Source organism: Phoca vitulina, unplaced genomic scaffold (genome assembly GCF_004348235.1).
Source record: "Phoca vitulina isolate PV1807 unplaced genomic scaffold, GSC_HSeal_1.0 scaffold7, whole genome shotgun sequence".
Classification (NCBI taxonomy): Eukaryota; Metazoa; Chordata; class Mammalia; order Carnivora; family Phocidae; genus Phoca; species Phoca vitulina.
In genome coordinates, this window is record NW_022589710.1 from 61331696 (window position 1) to 61349028 (window position 17333).

Here is a 17333-nt window from a genome sequence, read left to right on the forward strand (position 1 = left end):
CATCCAATATTTTACTTTTTTACTGACAGGTTCTGGCCAAAGTTTTAGGCTTTCCTTTTTTTTAAAAAAAAAAAACCTGATTTATTTCCTTTTACTTATATTAGGAATAAGTCCAGGTGGTAAGCATTCCTGAATAAAATAATGGAAAATTTTAAGTGTTCCCTGGATGTTACTAGCTGGTACTTTCTTTGCCAGAGTCAGAGTTCATGGCCAAAGAGATTCTTCAGCTTTCTGTAACTATATTTGAGGCAAATGGAGATGATTGTGTGTGAATGAGGAGTGGAGATACGCATCTACTCCTGCCATGTGGCTGTCAGAGACAGCTGTGCTCACTCTCCTCTGGCCCCCAGCTCAGTTCTGTGATGAAATACTCCTCCTGGAGGACTGTGCTTGAAGACCAGCTCTTGAACAAGGCCTTGAACAAGAAGGCTCAGGGTGCCTCAGAAGGTCTTTGGCCGAAATCTCTGCATTGTTAGCCAAAACCCGCTACCTATTAATGCTCTGATTCTGAGCCCTGATTAGCCTGACAGTATGCTGGTTTCTGTTTTTTATCAGGCCCCCTTGAGCTTTTCTCTATGACCCGAACCCGTATTACTTCTCCCCAGTTTGCCAGGGACCTAACCTGCCTCGCAGGACCCATCATCTTGACCTACCTAACTTTTCTTCCAGTGTGAGAGTGGAATGGGTAGGAAGAACTCTCAGTGTCAAAGCTTCTTCCAGAGCCACTGAACTATGCGTAACAGCAGCTTTGGATCCCAGAGTTGTTGGGGCCACTGGCCAGAGGCCAGGCAAGAGAAATTAAGCAGGACTTAATCGTTCATAGCAAACTCTACAGACTTCATGTTTAACTTTTTTTCCTGAAACCATTAATACACAGTTGGGTGTTGTATTAAGTGGGAAACACCTATAAACATCTGTAATGAAGCAAATTAAATCGTAACTTGGCAAATCCATCCCCATCATGATCTTGTCATAATTGATTCATTGATTCATTTCACATGGTTTTGCTTGAGCCCCTCCATGATGTCAAGCAGGAAGCTAGTTCTGCGGGGCAGGTGAATGGAGTCTGTGCCCTTGGAGAGCTCGTAGGGGGTTGCAACATAGACTCCTAGGTCACTGCAGTTTAGTGTCGTGACTGTTACAGGGGAAGTGTGTGAAAAGTACCGTGAGGCAGGGACAGGGGTGAGGGTCATTATCAGCACAGAGGATGGGTGTGGGTGACGTGAGAGAGGCAAGACCAGCAACTGAGGGGCCTCGGATGGGAAGAAACAGGTAGAATACTCACAATGAGGTTGATTGTTTTTCTATCTTCATTTTAAATGTGTAATATAATGATGAAGTCTGGAAAAAATCTATGTGAATTCAGGAACTGTCAAGAAGTACTAAAGAATAAATAGAATAACTTCAGAATAAATCTGATAGTGTTGACATCTTTCCTTTCTCCCTTGACTGAATGCACCATTGCAGTGCCTCTTAGCTGTCTGGGTAAAGTAAGAATCTGTGTATTAATCTCAGTACCACTTGACTGAATTTCTGATAGGAACAAACTGTCATGATTAGCAAGCCCCATATATCCAGGGCAGATTGTCATGAGAGTAAACACTAATGAATTTAAACTGAGTTAATAAAACTATAAATAACTTATTACTGTCTAAGTGCTCTTAAAAGTAATTATGCTTTCAATTTCTTATTAGTTTATTTGTGCAGATGCTGGAACCAAACTAGCTGAGTCAACAATCCTGAGCAAGCAGATGATTGCCTCCGTACCTGGAGTAAGTCCTGACTGAATTAATTGTCTACATTTTATATTTCTTCTCATTTCCCCATTTAGTGAATAGGTATTTTTGGGTCTGTGTCCTGGTTCACTCTTGATAGGAAAAAACACTATAAAATTGAGAACATATTAGCATTTTTTTTTTTTAAAAGAACACTAGTGAAAATTTCAATTAATCCCAGACCCTGGAAACTTTTAATTCCAGGAGACATGAGTAAAACTGAAGCAGCTAGTTAAGGGGAGGAAAGAAATTACCAGAGATACAAAATACATTTGATTACAGTTCAGTTTTTCTAGAATCAGTTTTCTTAGACTGGCTCCTGTTAAACAATTCAATTTAACTACTGCCGGAAAGAAATAAGCATTGTGATACGTTGGTTTCCTTTGTACTATTTCCTCTGAAAATTAAAAAAAAAAGAATTCCCATTATTATCAACTAGTGAATTATTTGGTAAAATAGGTTAAGATTGTCACTAACAGGGCTGAAGATGAGAAACCACAATAACACTGAGAGCAAGTTGCAACGAAACTCAGAAACTTTAGAGATATTCATTGTTAATTGAAAAAAAAATTAAATTTTCAGTAAATTTTAAAGAAAAAAGATCACCTATAATCCCTCTGCCTTACAATTAGAACTCTGTTGTTTTAGAAAACTTTTTCATACTTTGATCTATTCAGTATGCTAATTTGCTTATTTCCATATTGTTGGATATTTATTTACTTTCCACTTTCATTGCTAGTATATATATGTTCATATAAAGACCATCCTCATGTTTATTTTGAATTATATCCTTGGCATAAATTCCTTAGTCAGCGAGTAGGAATGTCTTAATGGTATGTATTCTCATATTGTTTTCTAAAAGGGTTTTATTAATTTACAAGTATACCAGTTTTACCCCCAATGCTAAACATTATTTTTTTTAAATACTGGTTATTTAATTTTTTTTTTGATGTGGAAAAATTTTATGACAGAGGAAAAGTAACAATCACTCAGCCCAGAGATAGTTTTATTGCCAACATATTAATGTATTTTCTTTCACTTTTTCTATGCATGTTTTTTAAACCTAGTGAATTTATGATATAGATGTGGCTTTGGCTTCATATGTCCTAAGCATTATCCCCAAAGTTTGATGGATGCAGTGTTATTACCTCATGTGAAGGCACCATAGAATAGTGGTTAAGTGCATGTGGGTTAGACTCACACCAGAGTCTGAGGTCTGCCATTTACTAGCTGTGTGATCAGGAAAGTTATTTAATCTATGATTCTTTGATTTGTGTTATCTATAGAATGGGATATAATAGGGCCCAATGTCTAGTTTGGGGATGGAGTGAGACAATGCATGGAAAGCCTATTAGCATGATGCCAGACCTCGAGTCATGCTAAGTAAACATTACCTAGTGTGTATATTAGCAAACATTAATTATTTTGGGGTATTTTCATTATTTTCAATATTCTGCAATTGTAACTAATATGTGAGAAACATCTTTGTGCTTAAATCTTTGTCCATATTTGAGACTATTTCTTTATAATATATTTTTGGGAAGGATTACTAGACTATTGTTTTTTTAAAGAGTTCTTAATAGCAGTTAGGGTGATGGAGGATGCCATGAGATGAATTTCCAGCCACTTAACACACAAAAAGTTGATTGTTTGCTCATATAAAGTTTAAATGGGTGTCCAGATTAGAAGGAGGAGGACTTCCACATGAAAGTTGGGGGTCAGATTCCTTCTCTGATGGGCAGTCCTCTGCAATCAACTGGTGGGTGGGAAAGAGAAGAGAATATGGTACGTGGAAGTTTTCATGGGCCAGGTCTGAATGACGCATATTTCTTCTACTCACACTCCGTTGGCTAGAACTGTCATATGGCCATTCCTGACTGCAAGGGATGGTGGGAAATTTGGTCTAGTTGCATGCAAGGGAAGAAGAGAAGCAGTTCTGTGAGGACTTAGCCAGTTTCTGCTGCATACCCACTAGTTTCCTTATTGTTTAATTCTTTAAAACTCCGTATTTACTACCTACATGATAGCTTAAAAAATAAAATCCTTAATAAATAAAAATTTTGTTGAAATCAACAAGTAAAAGACAAACATTCCAATAACAACAGAAAAGCAAAAACAGTTACAGGATCCATATGTAGAACCTTTTCCAGTGCCCAGTAAGCCATTCAGAATATGCCTTTTACCCTCACTAGCAATCAGTGTACTATAAATTAATACAAAGTATTAAAATATTTAAAAACATAAAAATTAAAATCAGCTAGCAAATTGGCAGGTCTTTCTTAATGATTAAACTTGCTGATGATATGAAACAAGCATTTTTATAAGCTGCTGGTGGTAGTGAAAAATGGTACAACCTTGCCAAAGAACAGTTTGACAGTTTACTTCTAGTAGGATATTGGAAAAAATAATTTAATATACACATAAGGAATATATTTATTAGAGTAGCATTTAAAATAGTAAAAATATGGAAACAAAATTAAGACCTAACATGAGTGTATTGTTTTTTTAAAAACTTTTATTTAGAGTATCATTGACATACAATGTTACATTAATTTCTGGTGGACAGCATGATGATCCCACAAGTTTCTATGTTATGCTCTGCTCAGTGTTGGCATTCCTCAACTGTCCATCACCACACAAGGCTAGTACAGTATCATTGACTGTATTCCTTATGCTCTGCCTTTTATTTCTGTGACTTACTCATTTCATAACTGGAAGCCTGTGTCTTGCACTCCTCTTCACTCATTTTGCCCACCCCCACCCCCCTCTCCTCTGGCTACCATCAGTTTGCTCTCTGTGTTTATAGGTCTGCTTCTGCTTTTTGTTTGTTTGTTTACTCACTGTTTTTTTTTTTAGATTCCACATATGAATGGAATCATATGGTATTTGTCTTTCTCAGTCTGCCTTATTTCACTTAGCATGATACCTCTAGGTCTATCCGTGTTCTCAAATGACACAATCTCATCCTTTTCATGGCTCAGTAATATTCCAGTGTGTGTGTGTGTGTGTGTGTGTGTGTGTGTGTGTACACACACCACATCTTCCTTATCCATTCATTCATTGGCAGATATTTAAATTGCTTTCGCATCTTGGCTATAAATAATGCTGCTATAAACATAGGGGTGAATGTGTCTTTTAAGAATTAGTGTTTTTGTTTTCTTTGGATAAATAGCTAGTAGTAGAATTTTGGGATCATGCAGTGTTTCTGTTTTTAATTTTTTGAGGACCCTCCATACTGTTTCACAGTAGCTGTACCAGTTTACATTCTCACCAACACTGTACAAGGGTTCCTTTTCCTCCACATCCTTGCCAACACTTGTTATTTCTTGTTTTTTTTTTTTTTTTTTTTAGCCATTCTGACAGGTGTAAGGTGATATCTCATTGTAGTTTTGATTTGCATTTCCCTGATGATGAGCGATGTTAGGGCATCTTGTCATGTGTCTGTTGGCCAACTGGATGTCTTCTTTGGAAAAATGTCTATTCATGTCTTCTGCCCATTTTTTAATCAGAGTGGTTTTGGTTTTTTTTTTGGTGTTGACTAATATTAGTGTATGTTTAAATAAAGTAAGGTGCCTCTATAAAATAGGCTATTATGTGGCTACCAAATCACGTTTTCAAAGAATAATTAATTGGAAAATGCTTATGATGGATTTAATTTAAAAGCAGGCTAGAAAAAATGATCCCAGCCTTATGAAAATTATATGTATATGTGTATGTTGTATGTGTTCAAAAAAACGGAAGGAAATATCCATAGTGACCATCTCACAAGTGGAGGACAGGAATTAGGACTGTGTGATTCTTCTCCTTTTTGTTAATTTCTATTTCCCAAGTTTTCCACATTGAACATGTGTTACTTTTGTAATCTAAGAAACATAACTTTGAAATGAGATATGAGTTTCAAGGAAGAATTGGGTATGATTCACTTTCATTCATGTTTTTGAGTTTCGGCTGCTTTTTCAGTACCTTATCATCAGTTTCCTTATTGAAATAAATATGGGCCTTCTGAAACAAGTAGAACTTGACTCGTTATGTTTTTCACTTTTTAAAAAAAACAACACACCTAAGGTTATGCTCACATTTTGCAAAGTAATTAAAAAAAAAAGGTGGGTGGGGGGGATTGGAAATGATATGCTTTGTTTTATAAGTGTAGATGGCTAAGATGATCCTGTATTTTAAAGCTTTTATTAGATGTAGGTGCTGTCTCTGGAGCAAAAGTAACTGGATATTAGTAAATTCTTCGCTCTCATTTTTTGAAATTCAAAGTGAGAAGACAAATATTGAATAATGCTCCTTGTAATTATTTTCTTTGACATTTACCTTGTTGAAATGGTATAAAATATTGCCTATGAAAGAAACAAATCCTTTTCAAGAAATTAAAGAACAGAGTATATGCTCCTATTTGCATGACATGTGAAAGGTCAGATAAAATGGAATAAATCGGGGGGAAATCCTTTCTTGCACTGAAGGATTAATATTCCAAAAGCAGGAACACAATAACCTTTTATAATTCCTTCCCTTGATTTAAATTAAAAGAAGAAAACCGTAGAACATATGAGATGCTGGGAAAACACCCTGACAGCACTGCCAATGACCTTATTTTACTGTTTGTTATCGTGTCAGAGGAACTGACAGGCGTAACATTCTAGAAGAGATAGAAGGTGAGATAGTTCAGGGCTGTGCAAATTTACATGCATATGGGAAAATGAGCGCCACTGGGGGAGCTAGTTAAGTCTCTGATGTTCCAGATTTTCCAAAAGAAAGCCAAGAAAGGCCTTAGCATAGTATTCAGATGGCTTCAAAGACGGCCTGCTTTTGATCCACATTATACCCGGCCCGATGTGTGGGCTCACTCATAGAGCTTTCACGGAGCAGCTTGTCTGTTCATTTGCCTTTTCTTTGCTTATAATCCTAAATTCACTGCATCGCCCCGGGCAGGTTTATGCCATTTAATACGGGGGACACAAGTGTGCTTTCTTTCCCTTGAAAACTTCCCAAACAGGCTGCTGGTGCGGGGGGAAGAGGATCATTTCACCTCTCTCTCTCTCTTTTATCCCTAGCAAGAACACAGCAAGCATAAAGCATACATTTATCTATTTCATTGCATGCCTACTGTGCATAAGGCATTAAATTGCAAGTGACTTGAATATGAGAATCTTGGACTCTTTCAGCACACATGAAGTCTGTTTCTATCCTTTTCGTTTTTTGATGGGAAAAGGTTTGAACTTCTGGTGTCAGAATTAGGTGGCACGTATTTGGTGCGTATTTAAGACTCCCCAGAGTGATAAGGGTTAGTGTAGTTTCAGGGTTGATTCATGTCATAAGGACTCTGATCCTAATGGCTTTCTACAAAGGCTAAATCTGTGTATCCAGGCCAGTGTAAAAACAAGCACACAAAACCCAGTTCGATCCCCCAGTGGAGAAAAAGCAGGTTAACTCCTGTCTCGCCTGGGCTGTCTTAGCGCCTCGCCACCAGCCTTTTATCAGTTTTTGTCCAAATTGTGGGCAGACAGTCACAGACTCTGGAGAGTAACGGAGTGAGTCAGAGCTCCAGAAACTGGAACAGCTCGTTAGTAAACAGCGTGAAGCCAGAACAAGACAGTGACTGCAGTCAGGGCCGCGGTGAAGGCGCCCCCAGCGTTGTCCTTGTGTTTCAGTGTGGGACTGCCGCGATGGAGTGTGTGCGGCAGTACATCAGTGAGGTGCTGGACTTCATGGCCGACATGCACACGCTCACCAAACTCAAGGTAAGAGGCTTCCTCCGGCAGCCGCGGCCCTAACAAACCCAGACTCTTGGGGGTCTGAAGCACTGGGTTTTCAGGCTGTGCAAAGAGGGAAAAGAGAACAGAAAGGCTGTTTCCATGGCAGGAGTGATGTGCACAGCTTTCATTTTGCCATTGATTCAGTTCTCACGATGCCCCTGGTAAAGCGTGGTCCCCATTTTACAGATGTAGAGACTGAGGCCCGGGGTGATACAGTAATTTGCTCAAGGTGGTCCTGCTGCTAAGCGGTGGAGTCAGGGTTGACCCAAGACTCCAGTGGCTCCCGGTCATTCTCTTTTCACTACGCCGTGTAGTGTCACTTAACTACCTTGAGCCTCCGTTCCCTCCTTTGCAAGACAAGCCTAACATCTACCTTTGCCAATGGTTACGAGGTTTGACGTGGTGTTGTGCGTGTGAAGAGACTTTTGTGAACCGTAACACATTATGCAAACGTAAGCCTTTCATGGTTATCTGCATCAAAGCTCTCTTCTTCAAGGAAATAAAGACAAGGGATAGAACAAAATCTGATTTGCATATGGACAGAATCCCAGTGAAGTTGTCAAGGTTCCTGACTGATTGCTTTGCAGGGTCGGGTGAATGGCTGATACAAGTCAACTTCCCCGCCATGAGTCAACTAGGGAGCTAAAAGATTGATAGTCTCAGAGATTTGGGGAAGGCCCTGGACAGAGGGCAGAAGGGGATCCAAACACGGTCCAAGGAGCAGCCAGATTGCAAGCTCGCAGTAAATGATTCCAGAAGGTCATCAGCTACAAATGCGGTTCCTCCATCGCCCAACCGTTTCCAGACTCTGCTCAGATGATCCAAGTGTTTCTTGGGATAGGGATGGATTTGCAAATGCTAGGTGGAAAGTAGAACCAGAATTTAAACTGCTGACTTCTCATGGTGTCTGAACCCAGGCATTCCTAAGCAGGCTCCCTTGGTGCTTGACCACGCACTGGTCACTGACCGCTGAGTCTGGGTTGTCCACACCCAAATGACTTTGATATCAAGTGTAAATAAGAGGAAACATTGTTCCCTAAACATTTTAGTTAGTTTTATAGCCATTTTCAAAATACAGAGAAAAACAATAAGAAGGATCCATGATGATCAAAAGGTTGGGGACTAGAGACATAATTCAACCCTCCGATTTGACATAGATTAATTAGGAGGCAGATCAGAAAGAGCAAAAAGCTTGACTAAGGCCATGTGACTAATTAGGGCAAAACTGGGGCTGGGACCTAGGTCTCAATTTCTAGTTCAGTGGTCTTTCCACTAAGTCACACTGTGAAAAGGAGTTTTTCTACATTAATTCAACAAATATGTATTGAGCACCTGTCAGATGCCTGGCATTGTTCTAGGCAAGCAGGGATGCGACAATGAGCAAAAAGACACAGTAGCCGTGTTCGTTTAATTTATAGTCTGGTAGTGGGGGCCAATTTTAATGAAAATTTCATACAAGATAAAGTAAAAGTGTGACTTTCACAACTGCTATGAAAGAGGGTAAAACAGTGGTATAGGAACTTCCTATAGGATGATATGACCTAGCCAGGGAAGTCAAGGAAGGCTTCCCGGAGGAAGGGACATTTGAGCTAAAATCTGAACAATGAATAGCAGTTAATTGGGTGAAGAGAGGCAGGGACAGTATTTTGGGCAGAGAGACCAGCATGAGCAAAGGCCAGGAATGGGAGGGAGCCAGTGTAGCTGGGATGAAGGGGTAAGATGCAGAGGTCTGCAGTAGCTAGATCATCCTAGGCTTTTTAGTCCATGCTAGGGAATTTCCCCCCCCTTTATCCTAAGAACAATGGGAAGCCATTGAAGAAGTTTAAATGGGTTGTATGCTTAGGAGTGGTGGTTTAGAAGGTGAGGGAATGACAACCTCATCTTTTTAACAAGTGGCCTGGAAGATTTCCAGGTACTCTGCCAAAGTCATGAAACACCATTTGCTTTTGCAGAGCCACATGAAGACATGTTCCCAGCCTCTGCATGAAGATACCTTTGGTGGACATCTCAAAGTTGGGCTGGCTCAGATTGCAGCCATGGAAATCTCACGGGGCAACCACAGAGATAACAAAGCTGTGATTCGCTATCTGCCTTGGCTCTATCATCCCCCTTCTGCAATGCAACAAGGGTAAGGCCCTTATTAGTACTGTGGCCTGGGCTAACGGATGCATCGAAGCTTTACGGGAGTGGGATGTGATTGGTTGGGAAGATGGGAACCAAGCCTCATCTCCATACTTGCTGACCTGGCAGCATTTTTGAACACGAGCACTTCCTGATATGCTGCCAGTAAAAGGAACTTGCCCTCAAACAAGAACCTCAGCCATATCCTGATGGATGATGAAAACTTGGAGCTTAGAAGTGCAGTTTTAACTCTTAATTCGAACTGGTTAAATAAATCAATAGGCATTTATTGAGCACTTTACATAGCATCTGCCTTCCAGGAGCATGTTGGATTGCAGCTAGAACAAAATCCATTGCGGAGAGGAGATGGAGCGCAAGGAGACACAGGAGGGAGAGGGGCGCGTGGGCTGGTTTGTGGCTGCCATTTTGCACAGTCAGCTTCCTGGCTGGAGGGAAGGCGGGCAGTCGGGGTAAGGAGGGCAGGAGGGCAGCGGAAGGAAATGACCAAGAAGGCAGGAAAATGGGTGGCTGTGTGTTAGGTGTCTGCCTCGATTCCTTCCCCTCTAGTGGGGATGTCAAACCTTCCAATGGGAAGAAAGAGTTTAGAAAAAGAAGCTAGTCGGAAAGGCAGCCAGGTTGGTGGAAGAATGATTTTTAATTCCGTGTCCCCAGATGCTGCTCTTTTCTCAAGCAGCTAAGGTCCGGGATCAGAGCAGGAAACCAGAAAAACAGATACATCATTTTGTTGGCACTCTGTCACCTTGGTGTTTTATTGTATGTAATTGCCTATAAAACCATACTTTTAATGCTCTCCATCAATAAGCATTTGGTGAGCGCCCAACAAAACAGCAACCATAAAATCGCCTTTAACACTTCCTTCTACCTGCTAGACCGAAAGAATTCATCGAGTGTGTCTCCCGCATCCGTCTGCTGTCCTGGCTACTCCTGGGCTCCCTCACTCATAATGCAGTGTGTCCAAATGCCTCCTCTCCGTGCCTGCCCATACCTCTGGATGCAGGCTCTCATATCGCAGACCATCTTATTGTTATCCTGATTGGATTTCCAGAGCAATCAAAGGTAAGTGATTTCTGCAAGCTTGAGACCATAGGCATCGAAATTGCTAATGGAAACTCTTATCAGCCAATTATGTTTCTTCTGAGAAGAGAATGCATCTTATCAGTGGCCCTCCTGTGGATGTTAGGAGAGCAACTTTGTGCTAATGCTTTATGTAAAGTGGTTTAAATTCCCGCACTATCTTTGCTTCCTCCTTAAATTGTCTTTCGGTTTCCTTTTATGAAGATAAATTATGGAGGCAAGCAAGAGTTAGCTTCCTAGGCATTTCTGTCTCAAAGTAATGAAGAGAAATAAGAGGCTAGCAACATAATAAAAATCCTATGATCAGTTGTTGGAACCAAATATGAATTGGAGGCAAATTCATGCTCTAATTTCTCATGCACTATCTTTTCAACTCACATTTCTAGCGATAGATATATAAAGATACAAAATGAAAACAAGAAGGCCAATGGGGAACTCACTAGAGTGCACGCCGGAATCACCTACACAGGGGAACTTTGTAAACTGTAGAGACAGATGATGTGCTTAAGGGAATAAAGTGAGCCCAAGGCAGGTATCAGTCATGAGCAAGTGTAGGCAAACCAGACACACTGGTACTAATCAGCTAAGAGAAGCCAAGGGCCCTTCCCAAGCTTAGGCGAGTTCTGGAAGGTCACAATGGGTTTGGGAGCCTCTGGGATCTCGGCCAGGGCAAACCTATGCTGTGATAAAATAGAGCACCGTCCAAATGGCCCGAGTGATGTTTACAGAAAGAATTGGGCAGTCAGTTCCTAGTATTTCGAGCCAGATCTGTGTTTGATTCCTAACAACGGTACTTTGTAATTTGTGACCTCGAGAAAGTTACTTAGCCTCTCTGAGCTCCAGTTTTTCGTGGGTAAAATAGATGAAGGGATGGTTTGAGAATTATGGAAGTGATCTTTGAAAAGTCTTTAGCCCGGCGTCTGGGAAGTTGTAGGTGCTCAGTCAGTCCGTGCTTACCCCTGGGAGGACTACTGTCTTTGCTGCTGCCCTTTCTCCTACTGGAGGTCACGTCATGTAAGTGCTGGGCCCTGGGATCGGGTGCACCACCTTACTCCTCCTAACTACGGCTCTTTGAGGAACGAGAGTCCTATTATCCCCATGTTACAGATGAGGAAACCCCTGAAGGTGGTAGAATGGTTATTCTTCCCAATCTAGTTTAGACAGGAGAATGTCGGTGTCATTAATGGGCAAGGGGGTGGGTAGATGTGTTCTGCAAACTGAGGTGCCTTCTCTTTGAAAAGATGCTCAGTTCTCTCTGTGCACTCCCACTGACCGAGCAAAAAGAGAAAAAATCTTTTTTTTTTGAAAGATTTTATTTATTTGATAGAGCACAAGCAGGGGAAGCAGCAGGGGCAGAGGGAGAGGGAGAAGCAGGCTCCCCGCTGAGCAGGGAGCCCGATGCAGGGCTCGATCCCAGGACCCCGGGATCATGACTGGAGCCGAAGGCAGACGCTTCACCGACTGAGCCCCCCAGGCGCCCCAAAGCAGATTGTCTTAAGGTGGTGGATCACAAGTTTGTAACAGGCTCGGATCACTGGCGGTCACTGTGCTTGGGCCGTGCTCCGCAGGAGGCCGAGGCCGTGCAGGGCAGGCCCCGGGGAGCACTGCATCCCACGGAGAGGTAACGGCTCCTGTCTCCTCCTTTTCAGACCTCCGTGCTGCACATGTGCTCTCTCTTCCACGCGTTTATCTTTGCTCAGCTCTGGACCGTGTATTGCGAACAAAGTGCCGTAGCAACAAACGTCCAAAGTCAGAATGAATTCAGCTTCACGGCGATCCTGACCGCACTAGAGTTTTGGAGCAGGGTGACACCCAGCATCCTTCAGCTGATGGCCCATAACAAAGTGGTGAGTCCACGAATAAGTTTCCCTCTCGGATGAAAAGGCATGATCTGTACCCAGTCCTCGCATTCCCTGTTCCTTAAGGATCTCAGTTGTAATATTAGATCAATGGATGGGTGATTTCTTTGTTATAAACCTGATATTCTGCTTGCATAATAATTTTGCTGGAGAGACAAAGCAAACGAGTAAATCTAGTAAAAACAACTTTTGTTCACTCTGCTGAGTGCCAAAGAAAATTTCTGTGAAACGTCGACCTTGAAAGGGCTGTTTCGTGCTATAAAGTCAGAAGGAGATTCATATTATTTTTGGATTCCAAGGCAATTTGGAAAAACCCTAGCCCATTGGGTCATCCTTTTGTGGTATTTAAGAGCAGACCAACCACACGTGTTCATTCCACTCAAGGCTCAAAACCTGAAAGAGCCTCCCCTTTTTGAGTTGTCCTAGGAGGACCTAAGCCCACCAATCTTCAAATCCAGTTCAGTTTTAACTCCAATGGCCCACCAAGAGAGGGGCTGCTCGGAACCTCACTGGAAAATATCTGGGGTATTGTTAGCATGAGCCCACTTCATTGAACAAGCTTGGATTAGTCCTATGAAGTTAAGATTGGAGGGTAGATGGAAGGAATGGACAAGGAAGTCCTTTGGTTCAGTTTGCTATTTTGGAGGAGGATTCTCAGCTGGGCAAGCAGTAATTAGTATCTCGGTTATGGGGGCTTTATCAGCCGAATTCTCATCTGTGAGGGGCAGGGGATCTGGAAGAACATCCTAATGATGGTTCCAGTGTGTCCAGAAACCCAACAATGCGCTGTCCACAAAAGGCATTCCAGAAATGACTTTTGATTGATTGATACTAGTCTAAGAAACATTTTCTCTCAGCTGTAATTGGAAAGGGGATTATACATTTCCTTCAGTTGAAGCACTTCCTTGTCTTTAGAGAAACAGATGTTATAAAGCAATTCTGTATGGAGGAGAGGTATTTTAGTTTAATTTAAAGGAAATTTATGTGACAATTTTAGGGTGCACAAACAGTTCTGAGATAAACATTTCTCGGGTCATAGAGTCTGAGACTGAAGAAAAACTTGGAGATCAAGCATTCTGTTCTGTTACTTTACAGACAGTAAAACTGGGACCTTAAATAGAGATCTGGTGTCCTTCTAATGTCATTATACCTCTCCTCCAAATCTCTTTAATATACAGATGATAGAAATGAATCTGTTACAAATGAATTTTGTACAAAAAATGCTACGAATGAGTTTGAATTAATTTTATCCTGAAAAATTTGTTGAACTCTATATGCCAGTCCGGTAAAATCCCCTTGGAGTGTTCAAAATCCAGCCTTAGGAATTTCTGAGGAGGGATGTCCACTGCATTGTATTTTTGAACTGTCATCAATATGGCTACCTTGTTCTGTAGGAACAAAACCGCAAAGACAGGTGTGTAATAAGTTAAACAGCCACTTCAGGTGAAGAAACTGGGGAGAAAGGGTCAAGATGGAGAAAAGGACCCAAGGCCAAGTTCTGTAGTTGGAAGGAGGGGAGGAGAAGGCATGTATCCTCTGGTATGAATCACATGCAGTGCAGATCAGTGAGATCAATCCCCAAATTCCATTGGCAGCCCTGAGTCGGATAAGGAGGCCATGACAATTATAAAACCTCTAGAGCTTTTTGAAGTCAGTTTCTAGTTGAAGTTCTGGAGGTGAATAAACACCACTCCTTGTGGTCCCCTTCAGTCATTGTGCCCAAAAGCTTCATGGGCGCAGGATGGGAGTCCTCTGTGGTTGTAGACTAGCTTTCAAGGTTTCTGGATCACTGGGAGTGGAATTGATTTTCATATTTGTTGTTTCAGATGGTAGAAATGGTGTGTCTCCATGTGATTAGTTTAATGGAGGCATTGCAAGAATGCAATTCAACAATTTTTGTCAAGGTAGGAAAATCTTATGATTTTTATAGACCGTTTCTTGCTGCTAAAAATAAATGTGGATTTACTTTGAATGTTTCTTCGAAGAGGAAAATAAAACTGATTTGATTTTGACTTTCAGAGTTGGGGGTTGGAGGGTTCAGCTCATGTAACCACCCTTCCCCGAATGGTTATCATGTTATTTTTGTTCTTGCTCGACCACTGGGACCAACTCTAGCTGGGTTAGAGATGTTGGACCATGATTATTGCATGTTAAGACAAGTAATGAAAATATTAAGGTCTGAAAACGACCTTATATAAATTGGTTGGTGGTGTCTCATCTTGCAAGATATCCAGAAAACCAAGGAAAATAGTCTTTCATTGTTGAACTTGGTAGCTAGTATTTTTCTCTAAGGTAAATTAATTTCGTTTCTAATATTACTATTCTAAATCACTGTTTAGTGTATGAAAGTAATTTAAGTACTTGTCATCTGCCCAAGGACATCAGAGACATACTAACATGATAAAAAATTTAAAAAGAACTTGGTTTCTCACTCACTATCCAATTCCCCTCTTCTTCCTTTCCTTCCTATCCTTCCACCTCTTCATCTCACTGATTCTTTGCCCTTCCTCTACCTGTTCCACCTGCTGTTTACCTGTCACATGTATATTCTGTTGTCTCCGCCACCATCACCAACCCCCACCACACAGAGCGCATCAGTCTGGGACCTTATAACTTGCTGTTTCACTCCTTGGTTGACCCTATTCTTCGATAAAATTCACTTGTCAGTTTAACTCACCTGACACTGAAGAAAAGCAACCCATTTTCAGGGAAAACTTGACTGTCATCAGAACACTGCAAGGTAGCTGGTTCAAATGGGATAGATAGAGCTTGATAGTCAACAGCAAAAGTCAACACCATGAGAGAAACTGTATGACTGACACTTGGATGACCATACGTGATTTTATTTTTTATAGCTTTATTAAAGTATAATTTAGATACAGTAAACTATACATATTTAAAATGTACAGTTTGATAAGTCTTCACATATATTATACCCATGAAAACATCACCATAATCAAGGTAATGAACACATCCCTCGCACCCCTAAAGCTTTCCCATATCCTTTGTAGTCTCTTTTTTGCCGCCACTCCTGTATGCTGCCTCCCCATCCCCAGGCAACTACTGGTCTGTTTTCTGTCGCTACTAGCTAGTTTGCATTTTCTAGAATTTTATAAAAATGAGTTTATATAGTACTTAAGCTTTTTTCCTGCCTTCTCTCATTCAAAATTCTATTGAGATTAATCCATTTGGTTGCATATATCAGTAGATCATTTCTTTTTCTTTCTGGCTAGTATTCCATTGTGTAGCTATATCACATTTTGTTTATCCATTCATCGGTTAATGGACATCTGGGCTGTTTTCAGTTTGGGGCTATTACAAATAAAGCTGCTATGAATAATCGTGTACAAGTGTTTATGTAGATACATGCTTTCATGTATCTTGGATGAACAACGAGGAGCAGACTGGCCAGGCCATATGATGTGTGTATAACTGTTCAAGAAATTGACAAACTGTTTTCCAAAGTGATTGTGCCCTGTTACGTTCACAGCAGCAGTGTGTGAGCATTTTGGTTGCTACACATCTTTGTCAACACTTCGTATAGTCAGTCTTTCATTTTAGTCACCCTACAAATTGTGCCTTGGTATCTCATCATGGTTTTAAATTGCATGTCCCTGTTGACAGGTGACACATTAAACATCTTTTCATGTGCTTATTTGCCATCTATGTATCTGCTTGGTGAAGTGTCTGTTAAAATTATTTGCCCATTTTTTTAATTGGGATGGATTTTTTCTTATAATTGAATTTTAAGGCATAAGTCCCTTATCAGAGATGGGATTTGCAAAGATTTTCTCTTCAGTTGTCTTTTCATTATCTTAAAAGTGTCTTGTGAAGAGCAGAAGGTCTTAATTTTTGATGAAGTACCATTTATCAAATTTTTCTTTTATGGATCATGCTTTAATGTTGTATTTTTAAAAATCTTTGCCTAATCCAAGGAGAATTGAGATCTTAACAATATTGAGTCTTCCAATCCATGAACGCAGTATATCTATTTTTTAAATGCTTTTGTTAACTTTTTTCCAGCAGTATTTTGTAGTTTTCCATATATAGGACTAGCATATTTTTGTCAAATTCATCCCTATGTATATCATAGTTTTAGGGTATTATAAGTGGTATGGTTTTTTTATATCTAAATTTCTGATTGTTCGTTGCTAGTATTTAGAAATACAACTGATTTTATATTAATCTTTTACCCTGCTAGCTGTTAAACTCATTTATTAGTGCTAGTAGCTTTTTTTGTTGATTTCATCAGCTTTTCTGTATAGACAGTTGTGTCATGTGCAAATAAAGGCAGTTCGGTTTCTTCCTTTCCAGTTTTTATACCTTTTATTTCTTTGTCTTGTCACATTGCTCTGGCTAGATCCTCTAGTACAAGTTGAATAAAAGTCGTTAGAGTGGGAAACCTTGCCTTGTTCCTGATCTTCGGAAGAAAGCATCTGTCATTAAATGTTAGCTGACAGTTTTTCATAGGTACTCTTTGTCAAACTGAGCAAGGTTCCCTTTTATTCGTGGTTGGCTATGAATTTTTGTCAGGAGTAAATGTAGGACTTTTCAAGTACTTTTCTTACATTTATTGAGATGGTTATTTGACTATTCTATCTTGGCTGTTAACAAGGTAAATTTTATGGATTGATTTTTGCATGTTAAGCCAAGCTTGTATTCCTGGGACAAACCATACTTGGTTGTGATGTGTATTATCTATCCTTTTTATATCTTGCTGAATT

The 17333-nt window shown here is 40.4% G+C and overlaps 1 protein-coding gene across 14 annotated transcripts in view; it reads left to right on the plus strand.

The window, feature by feature from the left end:
* The window catches only part of UNC79 (unc-79 homolog, NALCN channel complex subunit), a 237325-nt gene that overhangs the window by 208469 nt on the left and 11523 nt on the right, over window positions 1-17333 (plus strand). For all 14 annotated transcript variants that reach the window (XM_032405836.1, XM_032405840.1, XM_032405835.1 and 11 more), the window contains 6 exons: window positions 1695-1772; window positions 7430-7519; window positions 9487-9662; window positions 10546-10732; window positions 12400-12597; window positions 14436-14513. In XM_032405836.1, the coding sequence (XP_032261727.1) occupies window positions 1695-1772; window positions 7430-7519; window positions 9487-9662; window positions 10546-10732; window positions 12400-12597; window positions 14436-14513 (807 nt within the window). The remainder of the gene's footprint in view (window positions 1-1694; window positions 1773-7429; window positions 7520-9486; window positions 9663-10545; window positions 10733-12399; window positions 12598-14435; window positions 14514-17333) is intronic.